General features: G+C 49.5%; 1 protein-coding gene across 1 annotated transcript in view; it reads right to left on the reverse strand.

Moving 5' to 3' along the window:
- Positions 1–432: 432 nt before the first annotated feature.
- LOC146870108 (uncharacterized) overlaps positions 433–25778 on the reverse strand; it is a 96434-nt gene continuing 71088 nt past the window's right edge. The window contains exon 2 of the mRNA XM_085628117.1: positions 433–2457. Coding sequence (XP_085484243.1) covers positions 530–2457 — 1928 coding nt within the window. The 3' untranslated portion in view covers positions 433–529. The remainder of the gene's footprint in view (positions 2458–25778) is intronic.

The following is a 25778-nucleotide window of genomic DNA, read 5'->3' on the forward strand; positions in this document are numbered from 1 at the left end:
GCAGGATTTAGTAGTTATCTCTAGACTTTGATCTTTCCAAAACAATTTCTCCCCCCTTTTAGTTTGTTTGTGTACCTTGATCCCTACATCTTTTTTTAAGTCTTTTTTACCTCTTTCTTCTACACCATAACTGTGCCCAAAACCAGCATGTATGTCTCCCCCTCCCCCACCCTCCCCCCTCCCCCCTTTACCCCCCGCCCCTTGGGACCCCCCCCCCCCTCACTACAGGCAAATAGGCCAATCCTGGCCTATGTGTAGCCGACCGTACTCTGCAGCGTCGCTACTCTCTCCCATCCTGTTTACCCCTCTGTCCGGTATTGCCAAATAGGCTATTTGGCATTACCATCTAACCATCTTACGGAGTTTTTGGTGGAGTTCTCCGGGGAGACTGTGATGGGGTACTGATTCTAGCTCTACTCTCCTTCCCTTTATTAGTTTCTGAAATTTCTGCTAGGTATTCTGCTGCTTTTATCTCGGATGTAAACATTTTGGTATAACCTTTCCTGATAACTTTCAACCTAGACGGGAACTAGAGATATGCTTCTGCCCCTTGCTTTTGGAAAGGCCCAATCATCTGTCTTAATTTCCACCTTCTTTCCACGGTAACGTGGCAGAAGTCTGGCCTAGAGAAAAAAGTGTTTCCATCAGCTGTAATTCTTGAGTCAGGTCTAGCTTTATCAATTATTTCCTGTCTTGCTAGAAAATTACCCAAAAAAACCAACATTGCTCTTGGGAGTTCCTTATCCTGCCCTCCCCGATTTTTCTTTTTGAACAGTGGGTACCTATGTGCTCTTTGCACTTCCACATCCCATTGCCATTTTGAGTCAGGAAAGGCCTCTTCCAAAATCTTAACCACATAACCTCTGGGATCCTGCCCCTCTTTTCCCTCCTCCAGACCCAAAAGTCTCACATTATTCCTTCTTTGGCGATTTTCAAAGCTTTCTAGCTTCCACTGAAGATCTTCAACCACCTTCTCTTGATCCGTTTTAAAAGTCTGCCAATCTGTCACTTCGTCTTCCACCCTACTTGTCCTTTCCTCCACTTGTAAGACTCTTTCTTCAACCTCTTCCTGTTTTCTACTTACTTTCCTTAGTGATGCTTGCAGTTTTTTTGTGTCTCTTTTCGCCCTTCTGCTCTCCATTCTTGCCTCCTTCTGCATCTGTTTCAAGGTCCCAAACAGCATTTCGAGGGTTACATTTTGGTTATTCTGCCTCCCCTCCTTCTCCCCTCCTTCCTGCTCACTTTCTTTGTAGGTCTCTGAAGTAGCGGAGTAGTCCCATGATAACTTCTTAGTCATACTGCTTCTTGAACCTCTTCCGCTTCTTTTTTTAACTCCCACAGTACCTTTTTTCTTTTTTGTGACTAATTCGCTATATCCATTGCTAATATCTGAGTCAGAAGTACATTCAGTTCCACTCTCCTCTTCCTCTGATTCCACCTCGCTCGGATTTGATGAATCCGAGCCCTCATTGACCGAAAAAAACTCAGGCGAGCCTCCCCTCACACTTCTATCTATGCTTTTGTTATTTCTGCTCAAGTCCTGATCCAAGTGTAGCCCATGCTGCTCCGTTAAACTCTGCGTGCTGCCCCAGCTTGCCTCAGTGCCCTTCGAATGTTTATTGTATAACCCTGCCTCTACTGACAGGAGAGCGTCTAACATCTGCGTGTTGTTTTGTTTTTCTAATTGCTTAGAAGCAGTGTCGATGTCGGTATCACAGCCCAGCTCCTTACCAGCCTCCACCTCTGCCTCCTCGCCTCCCGCGGCTTCTGGAGCTTCTACGCGCCGCTCTGCGATCACCGCACCATCTCCTGCACCGCTTCCCGGTTGCCTAGCAACCAGGCCTCCGCTGCTTGCGTCCTCGCGGTCCGTTGATTCTGCTTCCGCGTTTGTCTCGCAGCTGTCTCCCTGGGCGCCGGTAGCCGTCGGCGGCTTCTCATCCTGCCGTTCCTTTTGCTGCGGACCATCTGCCTGGATCTCTATTCGTGGAACAGACGGAGGAACCCTTGTGGTAAACGACTCTGGTAAGGTCGCTTGCCGCTTCTGATCTTTAACAATCGTTTGCGCTGGATGCACTCGCTGGGGCTTTCCATCTAGTGCAGTGTCCCTCGTCGACTTATACATCGCTGATCGGGTCTCCGGACCTGCTTCCAATTTCTTCTCCTGCTTCTCTGCTTTCTTTGCTGCTGTGTTCTTCGAACTCCGATTTGGAAATTCCGCCGCTTTTCTCACAGAGGCTGTTTTTGGGATAGCCCCCTCTCTCACAGCACCTCCTGAGGGTTTAATTGGTCCTGCTGACGATATTTTGTCTCTATCCGCCTTGAGCCTTTGGGACATCTTCAGAGGTACTTTCACGTCGTCGTTAAACAGACTTCTCCAGCAGCTCAGCCAGTCTATCACCTTCTTTATCACTTTCTTTGTAGGGAAGCCCCTCAGCCAGTCTGGGTTGAGTGTATCCACTGTGTCAAGAAAAATCCGGTTAGTCAGACCCCACATCCCTGGGTTCACCAATACTCCATCATCCTAGGATAGGAGAGAGTAAAAAAATGCGACTTCTCTCTACAGAGCCACGGCGGCCATCTTGCCCCCACGTTTAATGATTTCCTATACAAATTTACATTTGATAATAGAAAATATTGCACTAATGTAGAAAAAAAAATAGCCAATTGTGTCAACGTTTTCACCTGTAATTTCTTCTAAGTATGCCAAATAATATAACATTTTAATCTGCATAACCCTTCTTTTTTTGGGATATGTAGGACTTATAGGTTCACCAAGGACCCGCGGAACCCAGATCCAAAAACTGAGCTGCATCTTGTACTTGTTTTTCATTGTGTACTGTGTTTATCGCAATTCATTTGGTAAATATAAACAGATAAATATAGGTACAAAAGAAAGCCAAATATTTCTTAAACAAAATATAGATTTTAGAAGCAGTGTGTTTTGCACATCTCCTGTAAGCAGCACCCGCTGCAAAGCCAAAGTGGCATGTCGTGCATTGCCATGCACAACGTAGCAGGCACCTCTTGGTGCCTGCCACCTTCTAGATGACAATGAAGGGGGTACCATAGGTAGCCCCCAAGTGCAGCCCCCCACCCCTCAAATCCCCAGGCCCCCAAAGCAAATCCCGCCAGCCTTTCCATGGCGGTCTTCTAATTACACCATCCTAAAATGGACGGTAGTGCCTGCTTGGCACCTCCATCACATTAGGGGCCAATTCTGCCCAGTTGGCATTTGGAATGATTGCCGGATGGCAGAAAAGCGGCAGACGCACTTTGCATCCTCTGGGAAGCCCCCGCCATTGTAATATGACGGGTGGTTTCAGTTGTTACGATGTGGTGGCGGTCGCCACTGCAGGCTTGGCGGTGTCGAACGTTACGACATACTAATGAGCCCCCAAGTGAAATCCAGTATGGGGTCACTTCTGTGGCTCTCTTCAGGTTCTGTGTCCCAGAATCCCTTGCAAACCTCAAACTTCTAAAAAATTAAACACATTTTCCTCTTATTTCTGGGATGAAAAGTTCTTGAACCACAAAATTCTACCCACAAGTCTCCTGATAAAAACGGTAGCTGACTTGTGTGTGTGGGCCTAGTGCCTGCAGCAGGAAATGTCCCAAAATGCAACGTAGACACACCACATTTTTAAAGTGAAAACTGACCCTTATTTTTCCAAGTGCCAAGCTTTGGATTTTGAATCCTAGCTCTGCCTGCGCCTAGCGAAACCTAGCAAATGTATACATTTTTTAAAACTAAACGTTTCTGAAAACTAGACATCTGGGCGAGCACAGGGAGGTATGGCTTGTGTTTATCCCCCCAAATGTCCTACCACACAGCGTCTTCCTCAGTCTTCCGAGTAAAATGATACCTCACTTGGTCGGGTGTCCAATACAGAATTGTCATAATTTTTTGTTACCGCCTCTAAGTTAGCCTGAATGACCGTTTGAATTCCATTACGATCGCTTTCATGACAATGAGGCACTCGTAAAGTAATCTTACAGGCATATTACGATGCAGCTTCAAAGGCTCCGATGAAGGGTCGGAGGCTTTTACAGCTGCATGCTAATCATCCCTTAAATAATCTTATATTTTTAAATAATATTATTTAATTTATAACTTGAACCGGAAATTCAGCTTTATACATAATAATCTTTCTTTTCATACATTATATTTTTATATTTACACATTTTTTTCATTACTTTTGCAACATTTGTGTATATTTTTTGTTACAAATAATCAACAACAAATTAACCAAACCTTTTTGTATATATTTTTTAAAATGTATGTATACTATAATATTAATTACTATATATTTCTTCATTTTGTCAAACATTTGTATAACATTTTTTGGAAGTGAATACATTTTTTACATATATTTTTAGAATCATATTGTGTTATATTGACTTCAAAGCTACATAATATTTTTTCCAATTTTTATCTGGTGTCCAAGTAGATTTTTTCATCTATCCCTGTTTTTGTTTGCACACATTTGGGGAGAGAAGCTTGCATTTGGTAGCTACGGTTATCGGTTAAGGTTAGTGTTTTTTTAAAATAATTTTAAATTTTAGTTAATTTAATATTAGAGGGGAGGTAGTTAGGTTTTCTATATTGTTTGTATTGTCTTTTTGTGCATTTTAATATGTTGTGTAATACATAGTTACAGTTATATGTTTACTACCATGATAACCTTTAAGGCTTTGCGATATGTAGTATATTATGAGCTCATTATGATAGCCATCACATTACGATTTACCCACCGCAATATTAGGATGGCGGTCGGTATCATGGCGGATGCAAAGGGCCCCATTAGTATGGCGGGTGGACTTTGTCTGCCCGCCATATCCTCGGGAAATGGGACCACCCGCTGAGGGTGTGGCGGTCCCGCACTCCCGATTAGCATGCACCCGCCACACTGGCGGGCGCATGGTGCATCTGCAACATAGCAGCGGGCGGTGCAGAGAGCACCGCCCGCCGCAATGCCACAAAGGCAGCCTGTGCCTTTCAATGCATACCGTGACAGGCACCACACGGTGCCCGCCATGTTTTACATAGAAATGCAGGGGGGTATCATAGGTACCATCCATGTGCACCTCCCCTCCCCCCAGAATCCATGGGGGCCCGCTACGGGCCCCCAATGTCAAACACTGCCTGCCTTTCCGTGGCGGCGTTGTCGCCACGGAAAGGCAGGTCCCCGCCTGCATAGTAATATGGATGGCAGTGTCTACCAGACACCGCCACCATATAAACTGCTTTTCCACCTGGTAGGCATTCGTACGGATTGCCTACCGGCGGACGGTCTTCCTGTCCGCCGGGCTCCCCCCGCCATGGTAATGTGGCGGGGGGGAAATTTGCAGCGGGCGGATGTTTTTAGCGGGCGGATCGCCACCGCCATACAGGCGGTGGTGATCCGCCCACTATACTAATGACCCCCAAGTCTGTCTGCCGCTTTTTAACCGGTGGCAATCGCACCGATTGCCTGGTGTATGGAAAAGGGCCACTAATATGGTGGCAGTGTCTAGCAGGCACTGCCACCATATTTGGTTGTGTCCTGTAAGCGGTTTTTCCATGGCGGTGGTGGAAAGGCTGTCGGGGTTTGGGTTTGTGGGCTTGTTGTCGGCCCCTATTGTGGGGGGGTGGTTGCTGTGCTGCATGGTACCCCCCTGCATTTCCATGCACCAACTGTAAGGCATTTCATGGTGCCTGCCATGTGGTGCATTCAAATGTGGTGCAAGCACCTTTAACATTATGGACGGTGCTGTAGCTCCCATTACCGCCTGCAATGTTAATGGCCCAGGATTCGCCTGCCATTTTGGCGGGCGCATCCTGATCGCAGTAGTGGGCCCACTGCATGTCTGACGGGCGGTCCCAATCACCGCTACAATGGCCGGCAGACAAAGTCCGTTAGTTATGTTTTGATTAGTATGTGTAGAGTTATTTTAGCAGTTCTAAGTGTAATATATAGGCCTTCATTATGATCTTACATTGAAAGTCTCTGACCTTAGGTTGGAGGCTTTCTGACAGAAACAGTCGGTTTCACTTTTGACCGGCTGATATAATACTGCCGGTCTGAAGTGAAACCGGCCGGTTATTCACGCTGGCCTTTGACGGGCTCCATGAACCTGTTCCCCAATCGGAACTTGCATGTAATTTATATGTATGGCGTTTTACGCCATTTGTATTACGATGCACTCTTTCTGTCAGGGTTTTTTAATATCCAGCTTTCACATATGGAAAGCCTGTTGGAAACTGGCTTCACCCTGCGGCCTACGTTTTGTGTTTAAGTGGATACCTAGGATGCCCACTTGTTGATCCCTGCACTGTGTAGCAAGCACCCTGTGTTTCCTGGCACACGGTGCAGGGATGAACTCCACCTCCTATTTCCCTATGGGAGCTTGTCCTACGGCAAATGTAATGCCGTAGCACATGCTCCTATATTGCAACGTGATAATGCAAATGCACCGCACCATGTCTGGTTTTATCTTGTTTGTTCATGTTTCGCGATGGTGTTGTACACCATAATAAGTCCTTTAATTTTATTAATATATTTATGTGGAGGAGGTATTTTTATTTTTTTTAACTGGTGGAATTTTTTACTGATCTTCTGTTCCAGGGATGATGAGGTTACCATTTTTTTAAAGGAAATGTGGACTTTTCTTTTATAAATGTATAAATATTTTCCATTTTCTTTTAATTTTTGCTTTCCTGAAGCATTTCTTTCTTTTGATCTATTTTTCATGTATTTTTATCTTTAGATGCTATCGATGATTATATCTTTAGCTTTAATTTTTTCTCATTTATATTTCCAAATTATTTTTTTTGTGTGCAAATTACAAAATAAAAGAAGAGCGGAAAGAGTGTCCACCCCTGCCTTGTGCTACAAAGGAGAGCAAAAAAGGTGGATGAGAAGCACCCACAGGTCACTCAGGCCATAAAGCACTGTAGATTCACGTTATCAAAGTACAACTCCCTTAGGCCCATGACCTCCATAATCCATAACGGTAAGTCCGCTTTATAAGTTTCAACGCCTTCTTGCTTTCAAGAGACAACCACCTTCTCATCCTCATTGTTCTGCGTCTCCAACAGTCGATGGGAGTTTGTCCTAATATGATTCACTGAAGTGTGATCATGCATTAACATTACCTGTGGTGGTGAAATATTAATGGAATATAGACCTTGAATCTATTGGGCAAAACCTTCACCACAATCTTCATATCTGCGTTTATGAGTGATTATCTGTTTGTATTTTGCTAATTGAAGTGGGTCATAACGATGTTCTGTAAATTAAGGCGGGTTCAGACCAAATTTAGAGGTCCATTAGGATGTAGTGCTGAAAAACACCCCAAGCGCCATGGAAGCGGAAAACAACCTCCCGCCGGCCCCGTGGACAAATTAGCATTAACCACCAAAAAAAACCGCACGCAGCGGTATTTGTTCCAGAATAACCACCCGTAGCGGGCGGAGATGGCCAAAATCCGTCCGCGGCGGTCGGAATCGTGGCGGAAAAACAAGAACCCGCCACAAGTATAGTGGAGACACCGCCCCAGAAATTAGTATATCCCCAACGGTGCTTGCCATACTGCATCCAGAGAATCTCACAGGAGTAGCCGGGGGAGTGGAGGCTGGTAAGTACAAACAAATGACTACCGCCACTCTGCTATGTACTGTCTTGCACAACTACAAAGCTACACTACCTAGGACACACACCATCCATCTGCACCCCACACTCACAAAAACATGGCTCACAGATCTAACATACACCCACTCCCATTCACCACAAGCATAGCTAACAACATAACCATGGGGGTATGTGTACAGGCAAACAGCACTACAACAACCACCAGGCTCCCTTGCCCAGACCTGAGCAGGATGGATCCCTCCCCCACCCCACCCAGGAGCAGTTGGAGGCCATTGCAGTACAACAAACAAACTTACATCTTTACAATGAGGGTGTCTGGGGGTGGAGGGCCTGCACTACTACTCCCACCATGCCCCCTGTCCCACACCTCAGCAGGATGGAGCACTCCTCCACCCCACCCAGAAGCATATGTCAGCCATTACACAACCCTCATCAAACTTACAGGTAGCTAGCCATCTTCCCTGTGAGGGTGTTTGTGGCTGGGAGTGCTGGACTACTACTCCCAACATTCCCTGTGCCCCACACCCCTGCAGGATGGATACCTCACCTACCCCACCCAGGAGCAGTTGGAAGCCATTGCAGTACAACAAACAAACTCACAGGTAGGTAGCCAGTACGTGCACCCACACATTTTCCCCAAATTAAATGGTGCCATATGACAACACCAGCCCTCGCATTGCACAAAGAGCCATACCTACCCTTTGCCAAGCACAGTGTGTACACAGGTAAGCCAAGGAAACTGTCACAACCACCAAAGTGTGACACACCAATGTACAAGTAGAAGAATGCCTGGGCACATTCATGCACTGCAACTAGTTACATGTGCATCACCATGGGGCAAGTGCAACAAGGACCATTCTCAGAATATGAAAGCATGTGTGGTGGCACAAATCAAGGTATGCACATGACAGGACAAAGGGATGCAGGAGATGACAATGGCCAATCCATGGCCAGATGTGGCGTCTGCTAGGTCAGACTACTAAACCATGAGTCCACAATTAAACACATGTTGTGCCAGGCCCTAGATGGCAACAAGTCCCAGTAACTATGAAGAATTGAAGAAAGGCACTTGCTTGTATAATAAGGCTTTATATACTATTCCACGGGTGCTTCAGAGAAAGGCTTGCTGTCTGGGCAGGCCCGTAACTAAATGGAGGACAATGCAAGTAGATCAGAACTTGCCCTCGGAGCAACCTACCCAATTAGCTGATGCTGGCTGTTTTTTTTTTTAGAAAATAATAATAATGACTGTAATTTTTCTATTCATCATATTACAATTCATAGTAAAACAATTTGTTGTAAATTGCTCAAATATTCAATGACATTTTATTATTGTTGAAATCACAAATTTATGCCATTTTCATTTCCAGAAATACAATAAACTTGCTTGCCCAATGCATTTCGGGCCTTTCTGCGGCCCTTCTTCAGGGGTAATGATCTAAAAACAATATAAATGATATGAACATTTTAGTGTATTCGTGCGGGAAACACCATTGTCAACAACAAGATTAACCTCTTCAGTGCCCATGACGAGATAGTCTCGTCATGGAGCACGGTTGCGCTGTGTCCATGACAAGACTATCTCGTCATGAACCCCACCCACTAGTGCAACGCCCGGCACAGGAGGGGGAAAGGGCGTGGCACTGAAGGGGTTAAACACAAAAGAATTGTTTTTTAGAGGTAACATTACTCTCATGAACATTCCATATCATGTCTTTCTCTTTCAAATAGTTAATAATAGAAACCAAGAATGACAATAAAGGGTAAAAAAAACAAGAAATGTGGCGTTTCAGAATCGAAAACCCTTTTAGAAAAACCAATCACCCTGTGTGTTGATGTTGAGAACTTGTCGTGTACAGAGGATTGTACAAAAATCGGTGAATGACCATAAGATAATACGTAAAACATACCTGGTAAATCTGTGTTATGAACTTTCTGAAACGCAATTAAACATGACTGTAGTTACTGAACAATTGTAAAATCATAAAGTTCTAAGACCCCAACTTCAGTGAAGCCAAAACTAACCTTCAAATTCAAGCTGGTAAACGTGTACGGATACCGCCTGGTAGATTCGCAACGTGGAACTGTATGACTACAAAAAGAAACAAAATTTTTTTTTAAACGAGTTACCGTCCTCGTTTGCACATTAACCCGTCAAGCAGATATACTGCTGTGTAGATCTCCTGCTCACCTTCACCTGGACCTTCTGGTGTTCATAAACTGGAAACTTGAATATACTCAACTGGTTCTCCTGTGGCAATATTCACACTACCTTCAGCGTCTACCATATAAGGCTAATGTGCCGACATAATGAAAAACGGACTATATCTCACGATTCTAACAACTAAATCCGCGCCATCTTGAAATGGGAAACTTACAAGAACTCCATAAATACTCGGTATCACTACTATTTCAAAAACTGCACCGAAATAAAATACCACACTAGAAAATACCGAAAATGGGATCCGCACGAAAAGGACAAGCATGAAAATGATCAGGAACAAGTTTATTGTATTTCTGGAAATGAACATGGCATAAATTTGTGATTTCAACAATGATTAAATGTCATTGAATATTTGAGCAATTTACAACAAATTGTTTTACTATGAATTGAAATATGATGAATAGAAAAATTACAGTCATTATTATTATTTTCTAAAAAAAAACAGCCAGCATCAGCTAATTGGGTAGGTTGCTCCGAGGGCAAGTTCTGATCTACTTGCATTGTCCTCCAACAAGTTCCAGTAAACCTCAATTGGACACGGTTCGCATGGTATGCCCTGACACCTCGCACCATGGACTAGTAATGCTTGTACCACTGTATCATGTCAGGGAGAACAGTACTGCACACAGTCAACAATGTGATGATATGTCAATGGTGCATTGTACAAAATGTGAATGACACACATCTAACCCAATTTCTGTAAAGGAACAATGGTCCCATTCAAGTAGAGTAAATTAAGATGCCACAATTAGTACAATGAAAAATTGGGTTTTATGTTTGAAGACAGTGCAGAAATTACTGGTAAATTACAGTAAATAGTGAGGGAGAAAAATACAAAACAGTGAGTGAGTTGGTGGCAGGGTAAGAGGAAATCAGCCGATTTCCGGTACCCAGGCAAGTGATTTAAAAGGTGACTTTTTGGTGCACGAAGGTAGTTATTAACAAAAAGTCAGACAGTACATCACGCAGCACCATGTTGAACATTGGTTGTGACATCCCTCCAGCACTGGCCACAGACTCCTGGAACGATCCTGTTGCAAAAAAATACAGGGCTGCCATCACCTTATAAGCAGGGGTGAAAGCTGTTAGATATCTCCTGCGTGGCTGCAGGTGGGGCTCCAACAGATCACAAAGGGTCTTCAGGGTGGCTCTGTACAGGCGGCATTTGCGTATGCTCGCAACATCCTCCATGTCCTCCAGCACCGTCAAGTGTGAATCAGATTTGGCCTCCTCCTATTGGAGTTGATAGTGGACACATGTCAATATAATACACCAAGAGATGTGCACAGCATATCACCTTCTGGATGACACAAAGACAACAATGACAGACATCTAGAGTGACTAACAGACCACCTCACATGGAGGGACACCTTCAGCTACACAAAGGGCACATGTGTCAACTTACACAGGACAAGTACCTCAAACACCACCTTTAGCGATGTGAATGCACATATGGATATGGCCACAGTACACATGTGCACGCCTGGGAGTCTAGCATCCAGCATATGTGTAACTAATCAAACCCACTGTCTCCTACCTAGCTGCTCTACCGGTCACACCTTGATGCGTCATTACAACCTGGCACACATCCACCACACAATGACCACAGTCGGCGCTGTAATGATGAATGTGTTCATGAGCAGACATGAGAGGCAATGCTAATTAGATCAACATTCATCGAAACGAGCATTGCTGTGATTGTCACTGGACCTCAACACATTGACATGTGTACACATTGTACAGTCCAGCACTACACTGTCCTGCCTACATCAACATCAAATCCTCAAGTGACATGTGAGTGGGTACAGACAAATGTACGTGACACACACACAAACATGGCATGTGTAGCCATCAGTGGAGTAAATTGAACATTGGCATTGTGTGCACAATGATGTGCCATTGAACATGTTGGCACTATGCACTGTTGATGTGTGACAGATGGCCATCACCATTGCATGGCACCCATATCGCGGTAGCTACCGCCTGGCACCGGTGGTGTGTCACCAGCACCCCCATTCACACCAGTGCAATAGTCATAGGCATGGAGACATGTGGAAATGGCAGGTTGCATGCTCCGCCGCCAGAATGGCAGTGCCTCGTGTCAATGCATGGCACCCATATCGCGGCAGCTACTGCCTGGCACCAGTGGCGTGTCACCAGCACCCCCATTCGCACCAGTGTAGTAGTCATAGGCATGGAGACATGTGGAGTTGGCGGTTGGCATGCTCCGCCGCCAGAATGGCGGTGCCTCGTGTCAATGCATGGCACCCATATCGCGGTAGCTACCGCCTGGCACCGGTGGTGTGTCACCAGCACCCCTATTCACACCAGTGCAGTAGTCATAGGCATGAAGACATGTGGAAATGGCGGTTGGCATGCTCCGCCACTAAAATCGCAGTAGCGCACACCGGGCCCCAGCGGTGTTACACCGCCATGGAGCTGGCCCTAGAGCCAATGGGAAGCTCGATAGCGGTGGCATGATGCAATTTTGAAGGTCGCGGTAGGCATGCTCCGCCACCGTGGAGGCGGTCTTTGGATGCATTTGAAAAAGGTAGACATGGACCACCAATTGCTGCAGCTTGGCACCTTTGAAACGACCCCAGGGGGCTATATATGTGGGAGTGAGCCTCACATTGCCGCTACTCACAGAGCATGCTGCCTGAGACCCATCACCTGCTGCTGCCTCCAGGGACTGCTGCCTGACACCCTCACCTGCTTCTGCCTCCAGGGACTGCTGCCTGACACCCCTCACCTGCTTCTGCCTCCAGGGACTGCTGCCTGACACCTCTCACCTGCTGCTGCCTCCAGGGACTGCTGCCTGGCGACCCTCGCCACACTGATGGCAAGGACAGAGAAGATCCGTGCCAGTCCCTTCACCAGCGAGGAGCTGGAGGTCCTGGTTGACAAGGTGCTCACACAGTACCCAAGGCGATATGGTGCCCCAAATGTCGTGGTGAGTCTTAAACAGTGTTGTAGTAAGGCAGGGAGGCCACACATGTAGTGGATTGATGCAGTATGTGATTGGGAGTGTGGGGTAGTGTCATGCACTGCCTCACATGCTGTCTCCAGTGGGAGGGTGTGTGTACCCAATGCCACAGCTTTCCCTCCCTGCACATGTAAGTATGAGTGACCTGTGTTGTCAGTCATACAGTGACACAGAAGGTTGTTCATGCTGTAGTCAGGACAGTGATTGCTTGGCTGGATGGCTGTGTGTGCCCCTGTAGTCCATCTCAGGGCGAGCCCAGCTGGACACCACAGTTCCCGTCTACAAAGACAAGGACACATTACTTCACTTACAGAGTATGACATCAGTCTTTTCACATTGCACTCCAGCTGTGGCCCATCTCAGCACTGTAGATTGCATACAACCGCCCTGGTGAAGGGCATTTTGTATTTTGTGAGATCATGTCCCTCAATGTGACATCCATGACACAGTTATCTATTCATTGAGGGCTGCGCAGTCTTGGACACAGTGGGTCACCCCCCCCCCAACACAGGTTGATATGTGATGTATTTGTTGCTCAACCCAACAATTGACTGGAGATGTGGGCAGGCAGGTTTCAGTGCTGGCATCCTGCATGTGTGTGAGATGTGCAGGGACTGTCTTCCCCCTCACACCTGCATGCTTTAACATCAGCTTTTCCCATGCAGCGGTCACATGTGGGCTGTACTATGGTCTCTGATTAATCTATCGTTGGATATGTGATTTTGTTTTATCTTGTTGCTATACTGATAGATGTCGGTACATGGCACTGTGTACCTGATCATTTCTCCCTCTTGTCTCCCATGCCTGCAGCTCAAGGTACACCAGCGTAAGGCCGTGTGGAGGGCCATTGAAGCAAAGGTGCGAGCCCTGGGGGTCTCAAACCGATGACGCACCCACTGCCACAAGTGAAGGGATGACATCAGCCGGCTGGCAAAGAATGTGGCGAAGATGACCCTGGGGCTGATTCCTCGCACTTGGCGTCGGGCACGGCACAGCATGATACCACTAATGGGGCGCATCTTGGCGGTGACACAGCCCGAGCTGGATGCACGTTTGAAGGAGCATCAGCAGCAAGTCAGGGCTGAGCATTCGGGGAGTCTGACTTTGGATGGGAGTGGCTGCATGTGTACAGAGCCTGTGCCAGCGCTGGCCTCTGTGATGTTGGTAGTGTGATGCTGTGGCATGTAAGTGGCTGCTGGCCTGGGTGCCTGTGGCATGCATTTGCCCTACCTGTACTTACAAAGTTGATTTGGAAGCTGTGCCTTCACATTACATTCTGAGTTGTGCTCTTCAGGTTTCTTCTGCATTGGTGTAGTCTTGGGAATCCCGAGGGAGGGAATGGCAATGTGCCCAATCTGACTGTGCGCACATCAATGCTTCCATTGCATGCACCCATATTGGGAGGGCTAGATATCTTACAGCAATGTGCAACATTCTAGTGTCCCCAAGGTACGACATGGTGGGTGGCATGGGCTAATGTCCATTGTGGACTGTCATGTTGTAGTCTGGGTCTGTGTTGTCCCCTCCTGTTACATCCAGTTCTGTAATTGGCAACAAGTTGTGCCCCCATCATGTTTCTAGGTGTGCTCAGAACTAGTTGTGTGTCTGTTTGAACAGAGCCACAAGCAGGGTATTGTGCTGTGTGGTCATCACATGGCTCACTCATGCCTGAGTTTCCAGTTTCCATGCACTGCTTGAGTCTATGTAGTGAGTTGGCACAATGTGATTGCACAGTGTGGTGTGCAACATGTAGATTTGCTCAACTTTTGTCATGCATTGCTTGCATATGTTTGTTCTGTTTTTGCCACTGACCTGACCCTACATCTCTCTCTCCCATGCAGCATCACCTGTTGTTACGGAGGGACAGGAGACGGACACCAGTGGGGGTGAAACAAGCACCACAGCTGCCCAGGAGCCCAGTGACACAGATGTCACCAGTGCATCAGAGGGGGACAGGAGTCTGCTGGAGGAGTCCCAGCCTGAGACGCAAATCACCACATCATCTGATGTCAGCGTGGATGCATCCATGTTGGAGGGAACAGGGAACGGGGACTCTGCATCGACTTCCACCACACAGCGGCCATTGCCCACCCTCCCAGCCACTTCCTCTGCTGCTGCTCGTGTCCGCCTCAGTAAGAGGGGAAGAGTGTCCTTCACTTCTGGCACCGCTGCCCCTGTCTCCCCTGCTGCCATCAGTGCTGAGTCTGTGGACCTTTTGCGCCAGCTGTGTGTAGGCCACACAGCTCTCCTAAATGCCTTCATGGAGAAGTGTGGCTCAATGTTCGGAGCGGCAGACCCTGATGCAGAGGTCTGGCCCGGGACCAGGGTTCAATTCCCCGCCTCGGCGGGTCTTGGGCTCAAAAATTCCACGGACCTGATATTTCTCGCCTCGGTGCCTATTCCAATCATGGAGTTCCACTCTGCAACTCTGGGCAATAGCTTGCTTAATCTCCACAACGGCCCCCACAACGCTAAAGGATGCCTGGCCTCCACCTTGGGGGTGCCCAGGAGTGGACGCCTCACAGGGAAAGCCAGGATGGGTTCCACAGCGGTATTCGTACAAGCGCCTTGAGACCCTTGCGGGTGAGTAGTGCGCTATACAAGTATCAATTTACATTTACATTTACCACGACAAGAAATTGGCCCAGGTGGTTGCTTTCATGGACGGCATACAGTCCGACGTGGGTGGGCTGCACCGGACAGTCCAGGCTTTGTCATCAACAGTGACGTCTGCCCTGCAACAGGCACATTCTCACAGTCCAGCTCCAGTCCCTTTGTCCACCACCCAGGCAGTGGCCACGTCTGACGATAGTGACCACTGTCTACATACATCAAAGTCACGATACAGCACACGGAGCACACAGCCCAAGCGGTCCCGTGCGCAGACACCATCCCCACTGAAGACCAAAGGCACCCCAGAGCGCAGGGAGAAAAGCCCGTCAGGTGACACCAGGGGACAATTAGCAAAGCAGCAGACCTCAGGCACACATGCCTCAGTGGCATCCCCATCCAAGGACTCTCGTGCCCCTAAGGCATCGCGCAAAGATAATCGTACAGTGTCTGTGCCCACCAAGGAGGTGGTGCATGCCAAGGGTGCACCTGGGAAGGGTTCAAAGGCAGTATCACCAACCACCTCGACTCCCATTCCAAGCCCAGTGAAGCAGGGGCCGGGGAGGATTGTAGGGGTGACACCTAGTAAACAGGGGAAAGGGGAGGAAGAGGCGAAGCAATGCAAAGCTTTCAGCTGGGTCCAGCACATCACCAGAGGGGCTGCCAGCTCCTGTGCCTGCTGCAGCAGTGGTGGTGTGTGTGCCTGTTGTGCCCACACCAATTCCCATTGATCCCAAGTCAGGCAAGCCATTTAGGATCCCGAAGAAGTGGAAGGGCACCCCTCCACATTCTCCCAGCCACACCATGCCTCCCGTCTGCATGACTCCACCTCCATGTGCCACTACACCACCTGGTCCAAGCAGCCCTCCAGCCTCCCAAGACACTGATCACTCTACCTCAGCTGTTCCGCTCTCTCCCCCTTTAAGTGCCCCGACAGTCCCTGAGGCACAGCCAGCTCCCAGTCTGCCTGACAGCCACGTCTGAGTGGTAGTCACCCTCACACACCTGTGTCTCACACAGGAGGGCCTGTACTGCACATTGTTGCCCCCTGACTGGGTTGCTGGCCATGGAAAGGTACAGTCGCACACATTCCCTGTGCACCTTCTCATGGACATGCTCTGCACTCTGCCCTTGCCACTGGCCTTGTTGTTCACTGCTGCGTTGGACCCTTGCCTGTGCAGCTTCTCATGGACATACTCTGCACTCTGCCCTGGCCACTGGACTTGCTGTTTTGCCCTTGCCTGTGCAGCTGCTCATGGACATGCTCTGCATTTTGTGCCTTGCTCTTCTCTTCTCATGGTGCCTATCTGTGCAATATGTGAATAAAGACAGTTGCTCCAGTTGTCTATTTAGTCAGTGTCCTTACTGAATAAAGTTATTTTGCTTTGTCTTAATGGTTTACTGTGCCACATGGTCTGTGTGGCACTTCAACATGTTCAATGTTTGGGCTCACTTGCTCTCATTTTTTCAGTGGTGACAGGGTCTTCAGTTCTTCTTGGCCCAGATACTTGTGGTGGCAATGATGTCAATTTCGAATGTTTAGCAGTAGTCATTTACTTGATTAGTTCATGTTGGCTCTATTGTACACATGTCAGGTTGGGGGGCACTGCCAGCACAGGGTGGGTTTCTGCACAAAGTATTGCAGGCAGGCTGTCCAGGGTCATCATGTGTGTGTCTATTTGTGTGCCCAGTGATGTATTGTTTGTGGTCATCTTGAGATGGCCAGTCATCCTAGTCCCATGCCTTACTTTCCATGTGTGCTCTTGGATGGTCAGGTAGTGGGCAGTGTGAAGGGGGTGAGTTTGTGGGGAGTGCTGATGTGTGCATGTCTCTGCAATGTCAACTACACATGTATCACCCAGGAGTTGTGTGCCTGTTGTTTTGATTGTTCATCCCTGTGGATGTGGTTGTATGCCCACGTGTGAGTTGTATGTTGTGCACTGTGCAGTGTGTTGGTGTGTCCTTGCAGTTCTGTCTTGACTCCTACTTGTTGTTTTTGTCACTTGTGGCAGGTGGCTGATGTGTGGGTGCCCTTGTGGATGTGTCCCTATCCCTCCTAGGGTGTCTGATGTGGATTTGGACCCTGTGTCAGGCCGTGGGTTGTGTGTTGTGTTTTTGCATACCTGCGGCGGCGTCCGTGGCGGTCCATGAGTTCCTGGTGATGTAGCAGGTACAGCACCGGAAAGACGTGTAGGGCTGGGTCTATGGCGGTCATGACCGGGACTCTGGTTTCGTGCTCCACTGTCGAGTTTCCGCTGTCTCTGTTTGGGCGGTGTCTCTGCTGTGGTGCGTCTGCTTGCTTGAGTCATCCTAATTTGTGGAGCGGGCGGACTTCATTCTGCAAGGCGGAGGGTCTCCATTGGCTCCCACCGACGCGGTGGCGGGCGCACCTTGATGGCGGTGCGCGTCGCACCGCAGCAGTCGGGAATTGGCCTATGTTTGACCATACTAATATGGTGGGCGTGATGTCACTGATAGTGGGCGGAAAAAGGTATTTTTCCACACTGCCAGCGCGAAGGTAGTCCCACCACCCTACATCCTAATGGACCCCTGAGCGCCGTCAATTGAAATACGGAAGTTGAAGTTCAAACCAAGGATGTCGGTCAGGAAGCCTCCGATGAGCGGTCGAAGGCTTACTGACCAACATCCAAATCATGATCCATGTGTCCATTTTTTTAATGTTTGATATTGTTTATTTCTTAAAATATTTTCACATTATTTTTAATCTATGTTAAATAAATATATGGTGTATATATTAATATCTAATATATATATATATATTTAGCACACATTATAGTGCATTAATTAGTTTGGTGCCGATTCCGATCCGGTAAAACCCGGGTACGAATGGTCGTACGGAGCGTATTCTCCGTACGACTCGTACCCGGGAAATGCACCTTACAAACCAGCAAGTACAATTCGTACAGAAATACCATTTCCGTACGAATCGGAAAAAACTACGTGCGACGAAAAAATACCCACAATTCCGATCCGGGACATCGCGTACGTGACGTCCGGAAGGAGTCAGGCAGCGTTCTACGGACCAGCAAATACGATTCGTGCCTAAGTCACTCCGCACGGATCATTTTTTACGGCAGCCAAAAACTCCCGGGAAAGTGAGGACGAAGCGAAGAAGGAGCTGCGGGACGCGACGGACAGCCATGGACCCCATCCTACGTGTCATCCGGGCCCTCCTAGCCTACGACCTGGTGCACAGAAACCGACGCAGACGCCGCAGAAGGTCAGCACAACACCCAGGGGCAAAGGGGGGGCGAGGGGCAGGAAACAACCTGCACCAAATTTGTAAAATACCATATACTGTCCTAACATTACCTCCAGGGTCTGGTCACTTCGGGGTGCGTGTCCACCAGTCCCCGCGTACGCATACCCATCACCACTACAATGGTGGTATGGGTCGTAACCACGCCCTCAGAGCGTGGGTACGGCCCGTACCCCTACATCACCACTCCAATGGTGGTACGGGCCGTACCCACGCTCTGAAGTCATGGGTACGGCCCGTACCACCATTGGAGTGGCGATGTAGGGGTACACGTGGTACAGGCCGTACCCACGCTCTGAGGGCGTGGGTACGGCTCGTACCACCATTGGAGTGGTGAAGTAGATGTACGCGTGGTACGGGCCATACCCACGCTCTGAGGGCATGGGTACGGTGCGTACCCCTACATCACCACTCCAATGGTGGTACGGGCCATACCCACGCTCTGAGGGCGTGGGTACGGCCCGTACCACCATTGGAGTGGTGATGTAGGGGTACACGCCGTACCCACGCCCTCAGAGCGTGGGTACGGCCCGTACCACGCGTACACCTACTTCACCACTGCAATGGTGGTATGGACCGTACCCACGCTCTGAGGGCGTGGGTACAGCGCGTACCTCGCGTACACCTACATCTCCACTACAATGGTGGTACGGGCCGTACCCATGCTCTGAGGGCGTGGGTACGGCGCGGATCCCTACATCACCACTCCAATTGTGGTACGGGCCGTACCCACGCACTCAGAGCGTGGGTACGGCCCGTACCACGAGTACCCCTACATCACCACTCCAATGGTGGTACAGGCCGTACCCACGCCCTCAGAGCTGGGGTACGGACCGCATCACCCGTACCTCTAGGGCACCAGTACATTAGTGATACAAGGCGTACACGCGCCACAAATGTCGGCTTAGGGCCTGGTGCAGCATATAACCAGTATATTGGGGTGTGTACATGGCCATGACAGCAGTGTACAGCACCAAGGGTGGGGGTGGGTGAGTGGGTGGGTGGGTGTCTGCCAAGGAGTCCCAGCAGTGGACATAGACATGTGAGGGGTGGGTGCAGAGGACTCCCAGCAGTGGACAGACATATGAGGGGTGGGTGCATATCACTCCCAGCAGTGGACAGAGACATGTGAGGGGTGGGTGCAGAGGACTCCCAGCAGTGGAAAGACATATGAGGGGTGGGTGCATATCACTCCCAGCAGTGGACAGACACATGTGAGGGGTGGGTGCAGAGGACTCCCAGCAGTGGACAGAGACATGTGAGGGGTGGGTGCAGAGGACTCCCAGCAGTGGACAGAGACATGTGAGGGGTGGGTGCAGAGGACTCCCAGCAGTGGACAGAGACATGTGAGGGGTGGGTGCAGAGGAATACCAGCAGTGCCCAGAGACATGTGAGGGGTGGGTGCAGATCACTCCCAGCAGTGCCCAGACATATGAGGGGTGGGTGCATATCACTCCCAGCAGTGGACAGAGACATGTGAGGGGTGGGTGCAGAGGACTCCCAGCAGTGGACAGACGCATGTGAGGGGTGGGTGCAGAGGACTCCCAGCAGTGGACAGAGACCTGTGAGGGGTGGGTGCAGAGGACTCCCAGCAGTGGACAGACATATGAGGGGTGGGTGCATATCACTCCCAGCAGTGGACAGAGACATGTGAGGGGTGGGTGAAGAGGACTCCCAGCAGTGGACAGACACATGTGAGGGGTGGGTGCAGAGGACTCCCAGCAGTGGACAGAGACATGTGAGGGGTGGGTGCAGAAGACTCCCAGCAGTGGACAGAGACATGTGAGGGGTGGGTGCAGAGGAATACCAGCAGTGCCCAGAGACATGTGAGGGGTGGGTGCAGATCACTCCCAGCAGTGCCCAGACATATGAGGGGTGGGTGCATATCACTCCCAGCAGTGGACAGAGACATGTGAGGGGTGGGTGCAGAGGACTCCCAGCAGTGGACTGAGACATGGGAGGGGTGGGTGCAGAGGACTCCCAGCAGTGGACAGACATATGAGGGGTGGGTGCATATCACTCCCAGCAGTGGAGAGAGACATGTGAGGGGTGGGTGCAGAGGACTCCCAGCAGTGGACAGACATATGAGGGGTGGGTGTATATCACTCCCAGCAGTGGACAGAGACATGTGAGGGGTGGGTGCAGAGGACTCCCAGCAGTGGACAGACACATGTGAGGGGTGGGTGCCGAGGACTCCCAGCAGTGGACAGAGACATGTGAGGGGTGGGTGCAGAGGACTCCCAGCAGTGGACAGACATATGAGGGGTAGGTGCATATCACTCCCAGCAGTGGCCAGAGACATGTGAGGGGTGGGTGCAGACCACTCCCAGCAGTGGACAGACACATGTGAGGGGTGGGTGCAGAGGACTCCCAGCAGTGGACAGAGACATGTGAGGGGTGGGTGCAGAGGACTCCCAGCAGTGGACAGAGACATGTGAGGGGTGGGTGCAGAGGAATACCAGCAGTGCCCAGAGACATGTGAGGGGTGGGTGCAGATCACTCCCATCAGTGCCCAGACATATGAGGGGTGGGTGCATATCACTCCCAGCAGTGGACAGAGACATGTGAGGGGTGGGTGCAGAGGACTCCCAGCAGTGGACAGACATATGAGGGGTGGGTGCATATCACTTCCAGCAGTGGACAGAGACATGTGAGGGGTGGGTGCAGACCACTCCCAGCAGTGGATAGACACATGTGAGGGGTGGGTGCAGAGGACTCCCAGCAGTGGACAGAGACATGTGAGGGGTGGGTGTATATGACTCCCAGCAGTGGATAGAGTCATGGGTGTGTGTACATCATGATCAGATGAGCACAACTCCATGGGTGTATGTACGCATCCCTAATGTTCGACTATGTTGATAGTTTCATAACAACACATCACTGACAGCAGTGTCCCACTCCCATGAGGATGGATGTCCTTCCCCCACTGCATGAAACAACACATGTGGGTGTGAGGACAAATGACACATGCATACCCACCCCTGGCGGATGCAGCACAATACACACACAGAGATCATGCCACAAGACTGTATACTCATGTCAATAGCCACTACACTAAGAGAGCCAAAGGGAACACACACTGTCACGCACATCCCAGGACTGATAGGAATGTACAGGTGCCGGGACAGCCACCAAGATGTTGCCCCTCATGGAAGGAATAGGGTGGACTTCCCACAGATACAACGCCCACAATTGTCAGTCAGGTACTCAAATACCCTGCAGAACAAGTACCAAATGTGTGCTAGGCTGGGATAACACACATGCATAGTGTGGAAAATGCTGATTGTCGCCATTAAGGCATGACAACATACTCAATACACAAGTACAGTGACTAGCAAGGATGGCACAGAGGATGCAGCCAGAGACATAGCTGAGCAGGCATGGGCATAGTTGAAGGGATCCGTCACCAACAAAGGAAATGTAGACACAGGTCAGCACTACAAAAGTGCAACTCCCTGCAGGGTAGATGTCAGGTGCCACAGAGGAAGGAACAGTCCTTGGGACAATGTCTCCAAACACAAATAGCACACATGACCAAATATACCTTGCAGAGACATTGTGATGGCAGGCATATACCATGGGCCACCCCATTAGCATCAGACGACAACTTTCTCCTGACACATAACACATTACCACCACCCCAACTTCGGGACCATCAACACCCACATCAATACCTGAAATGCAAATGTGTTCCAACGGAAAACAAAATGCTTTATTCAGCATTAAATGAAAAAGTAGTTAACGACACTATTAACAAATGCACATGGCCAGTCCAGATCTGAAGTCCTTGGGGGGGACACATGGCCACGCGTCTCCCCTAGCTTGCCTGCACATTAGAACCCTCAGGTCCCTAGAGTGGGGGGGGCATCATGTGGGGAAGGACCAGGCACCGGAGGGACAGGAGGTGGAAGGGTTGGTGTGGTGGGTGCAGGGACGGACGCCTCCACCACAGGGGGTGGGGCAGCGCCAAAGGTGGAGGTCAGCTCTGCGCTGCACACAGCTGCCAGGTCGTCAAGCGTCTCCCTTCACCCGAAGACAACACAGCCTCAAAGGAGGGGGGGGTCGGAGTGATGGGGTGCAGCACTACTGGGGGAGGGGAGGGACAGGGGGGGCTCAACTCCCCTACCCGTGGAGTGCCGTTCCCGTTTGCGGGCTGGAGAGACAGAGGGGCTGAGGCCCAGCACAGCCAAGTAGGCCTCTTTCTCTGGAGGTGTGGTAGGGGAGCCGAGGGAAGTGCCTTTGGAGGGACTGGTTAGTGAGCCATGCGGCCTCGGACTGTGGCTGCGTGTATGCCTGTGTGCCCCAGACCCAGTGGGTGTGCCCTCATCCCCCTGAGTGTGCGTGCCAGGAGTGCACTTGCCCTTACGTGGTGGTGTGCTGGCTGTGTCTGGTGGGGTGCGTGCTTGTGAATGTCTGTGTGTGCTTGGGACAGGTATGAGAGTGGGAAGTGTGGATGGTGCAGGGGTAGGGGGGGATGAAGCGCTGCAGGAGACTCACTGCTGCCGTCAGTGAAGAGTCCATGGACCTCAGCAACATCCGTTGGTCAGACATCGCTGATGACATGCCCTCCATGTACGACACCATCTGCGTCATCATTCGGGTTTGGCCATGGAGGACATTCAGCAGCGATGTCTGTCCAACCTGCAACTGACGCAGAATGTCCACAGACTCTGCAGTGAGGGCAGCACGGGGGACAGGGGCAGGGGGTGCGGTGCCTGGCACGAAGGAGTCACGGTGTTGCCTAGCACGGACAGAAGGGACCGGAGCAACTGGGAGGGCGGTGATGGGAATGGAGGGGGCAGTGACAGATGTAGTGCTGCTGCCAGGTGTCGTAGCAGCCTCCGCCCCCTGGAGGAGTTCAGCATCGGACCCGTCTGCGTCGTAGTCAGTGTTGTCATTAGACAGGTCCTCCGCCTGACTCCCCTCGCCCTCTGTGCCACTTGCTCCCGCAGACTCCGCAGCATTGGTTGCAGCGGTGCTGGATCCCTCCTCCACGTCCGTGCAGGTGTCTCCCTCGGTGTCCTCCGATGATGCTGTGGGCAAGGTGAAGGGACAGAAAATAATCAGTCACCTGAATACAACAGACACAATTCAAATGTCACAGTGCATATCAGGAAATGCATCATCAGTAACATCTAGAATAGTCCGCACATATGTAACCCTGCACTCCCCAGTTGGTTGACCCACCATGACACTTGGAAACAATGGAGATCATGACACAACAGCAAATAACTTGATATCAAATTATACTGAGAAGCTAGTGTCTGGGGACAGTTGAGCACAGCAAGAATATGAATCCATGCCACCTCATGTTCACTGTAAACAAAACAGTATTGGTGCACCCAAGGCCAAATAACACACCTCAATACTGAAGGTGTCCCCACACTCTGAGACCTGCGAGTACTTAGGAAACCATAGCCAAAAACATTGCAAACCCTTGGGACTCACAACACTTTACACAATGTACATGTTTAGAATGTGTGAATGTGCCAATTTGTGAACAGAAGACACATCTGCCTGCATGACAGAAGTCACACAATGATGTGCACACAAAAATACTTTTACACAGTCATTGTATGAGCTGGCAGCCGAATTCTAATAAAGCCACTGTAAATAGGAAATGGTGTATAAGTAAGTACATATACATGGCAGCACGGTGGTCTGGATGACTTGACACTCGTAAGTTCGTATCAGCAACAACCAAGGACTTACACACATGCAAACACACTGTGTGAACATGGATATGTATATTCAGAAGACAAGTGGTAATCAAACTGTGCCTTCCAGTAAAATGTGCCTGCGTGTCCACGGAAAGTGTAAAAGTACTTTCTTTTGCACTTCCCTGGGAGACATCTGTCATGCAGGCACATTATTGTCCTTCACAACCAACTAGCAAAAAGAAGCATAGGAAAAATGCAGACATGTTGACAAGTGTAGTGAGTGCCAAGGTACAATACTTCTTGACTGAAAACTTGAATCATGCCACCTGTCACATGGCCATCCGTACCATGATGACACAGTTGGCAACACATCTGACCCACTGCCTGTCATGTGGAGTGGCACACATGTCCAAACACAGGACAATGCATTAGCTAATGGGCCTGCAATGTGTCTGGATAAGGAGCACCTGCACTGAGGAGACACCCTCATGGCAAGCAAGAATGTCCACACAGATGTCAGCACACACAGACCAAACTATGTAGCATCTCGACCACACACTGGTGGCAAAAATGGATGAGCATGAGCCATGTATTTCCATTTTTGACACATGCTGCAAATCACAAACATTAAACCCAGCAAAACCTGACTGGGTCACTGCATGTTGAGTGTCTGTCCAGACAATTATCATACACAGGTCAGACACGGCAAGGAGACATAAGGTTTGGACATCATGTAGGCCTTGCCCGCACAAACCCCTCAAATGTGATTGAGACAGATCAAGAAGTGACACCTCTTAATCTGGGTTTACTCCAATGTGCATCACAAATTCCTAAATGTACTCCACATCACCTCGTGAGGCTGCCAACACATATTTGTGACCAACAACCATCAACAGATAGTTGTACATAGACACACAGGCACTGCCCAGTGTGAGGATGCACAGGCTAAATGGGGTCAGCATGTACAATGGGCACATGTAGCACACTTCAGAGAAATACAAATGAGGGCAGGGAACTATGCCACAGAGGACACATTATGCTGAATACACAGAGAATGGACACAGTGTTGGATGACACACATGATTCAGAGGCAAGGGTGTCTTAGGGGACTATAGCGGGAACACAACTCCATTGTCCTGGAATTATCTGACTGTAACCTGAGCTACCGTCCCTGCACTATGCATATCTCCCACTCATGCACATCATGTCTGAGGCCACAACATTGTTAATGCATGCTGCAAGTCTGTTCATTTGAAAACTCACACTCCTGTGTTGAGACTCAGCATCAGTGCCAACTAACATGGACACCCAAATGACTGTACAGGACAGGGCACAGGCAAGGTAACAACACATGTCTCAGACCCCCCCACCCCCACATGATGCAGAA

The sequence above is a fragment of the Triturus cristatus genome, chromosome 1_1 (assembly GCF_964204655.1).
Source record: "Triturus cristatus chromosome 1_1, aTriCri1.1, whole genome shotgun sequence".
NCBI classification, from domain to species: Eukaryota; Metazoa; Chordata; class Amphibia; order Caudata; family Salamandridae; genus Triturus; species Triturus cristatus.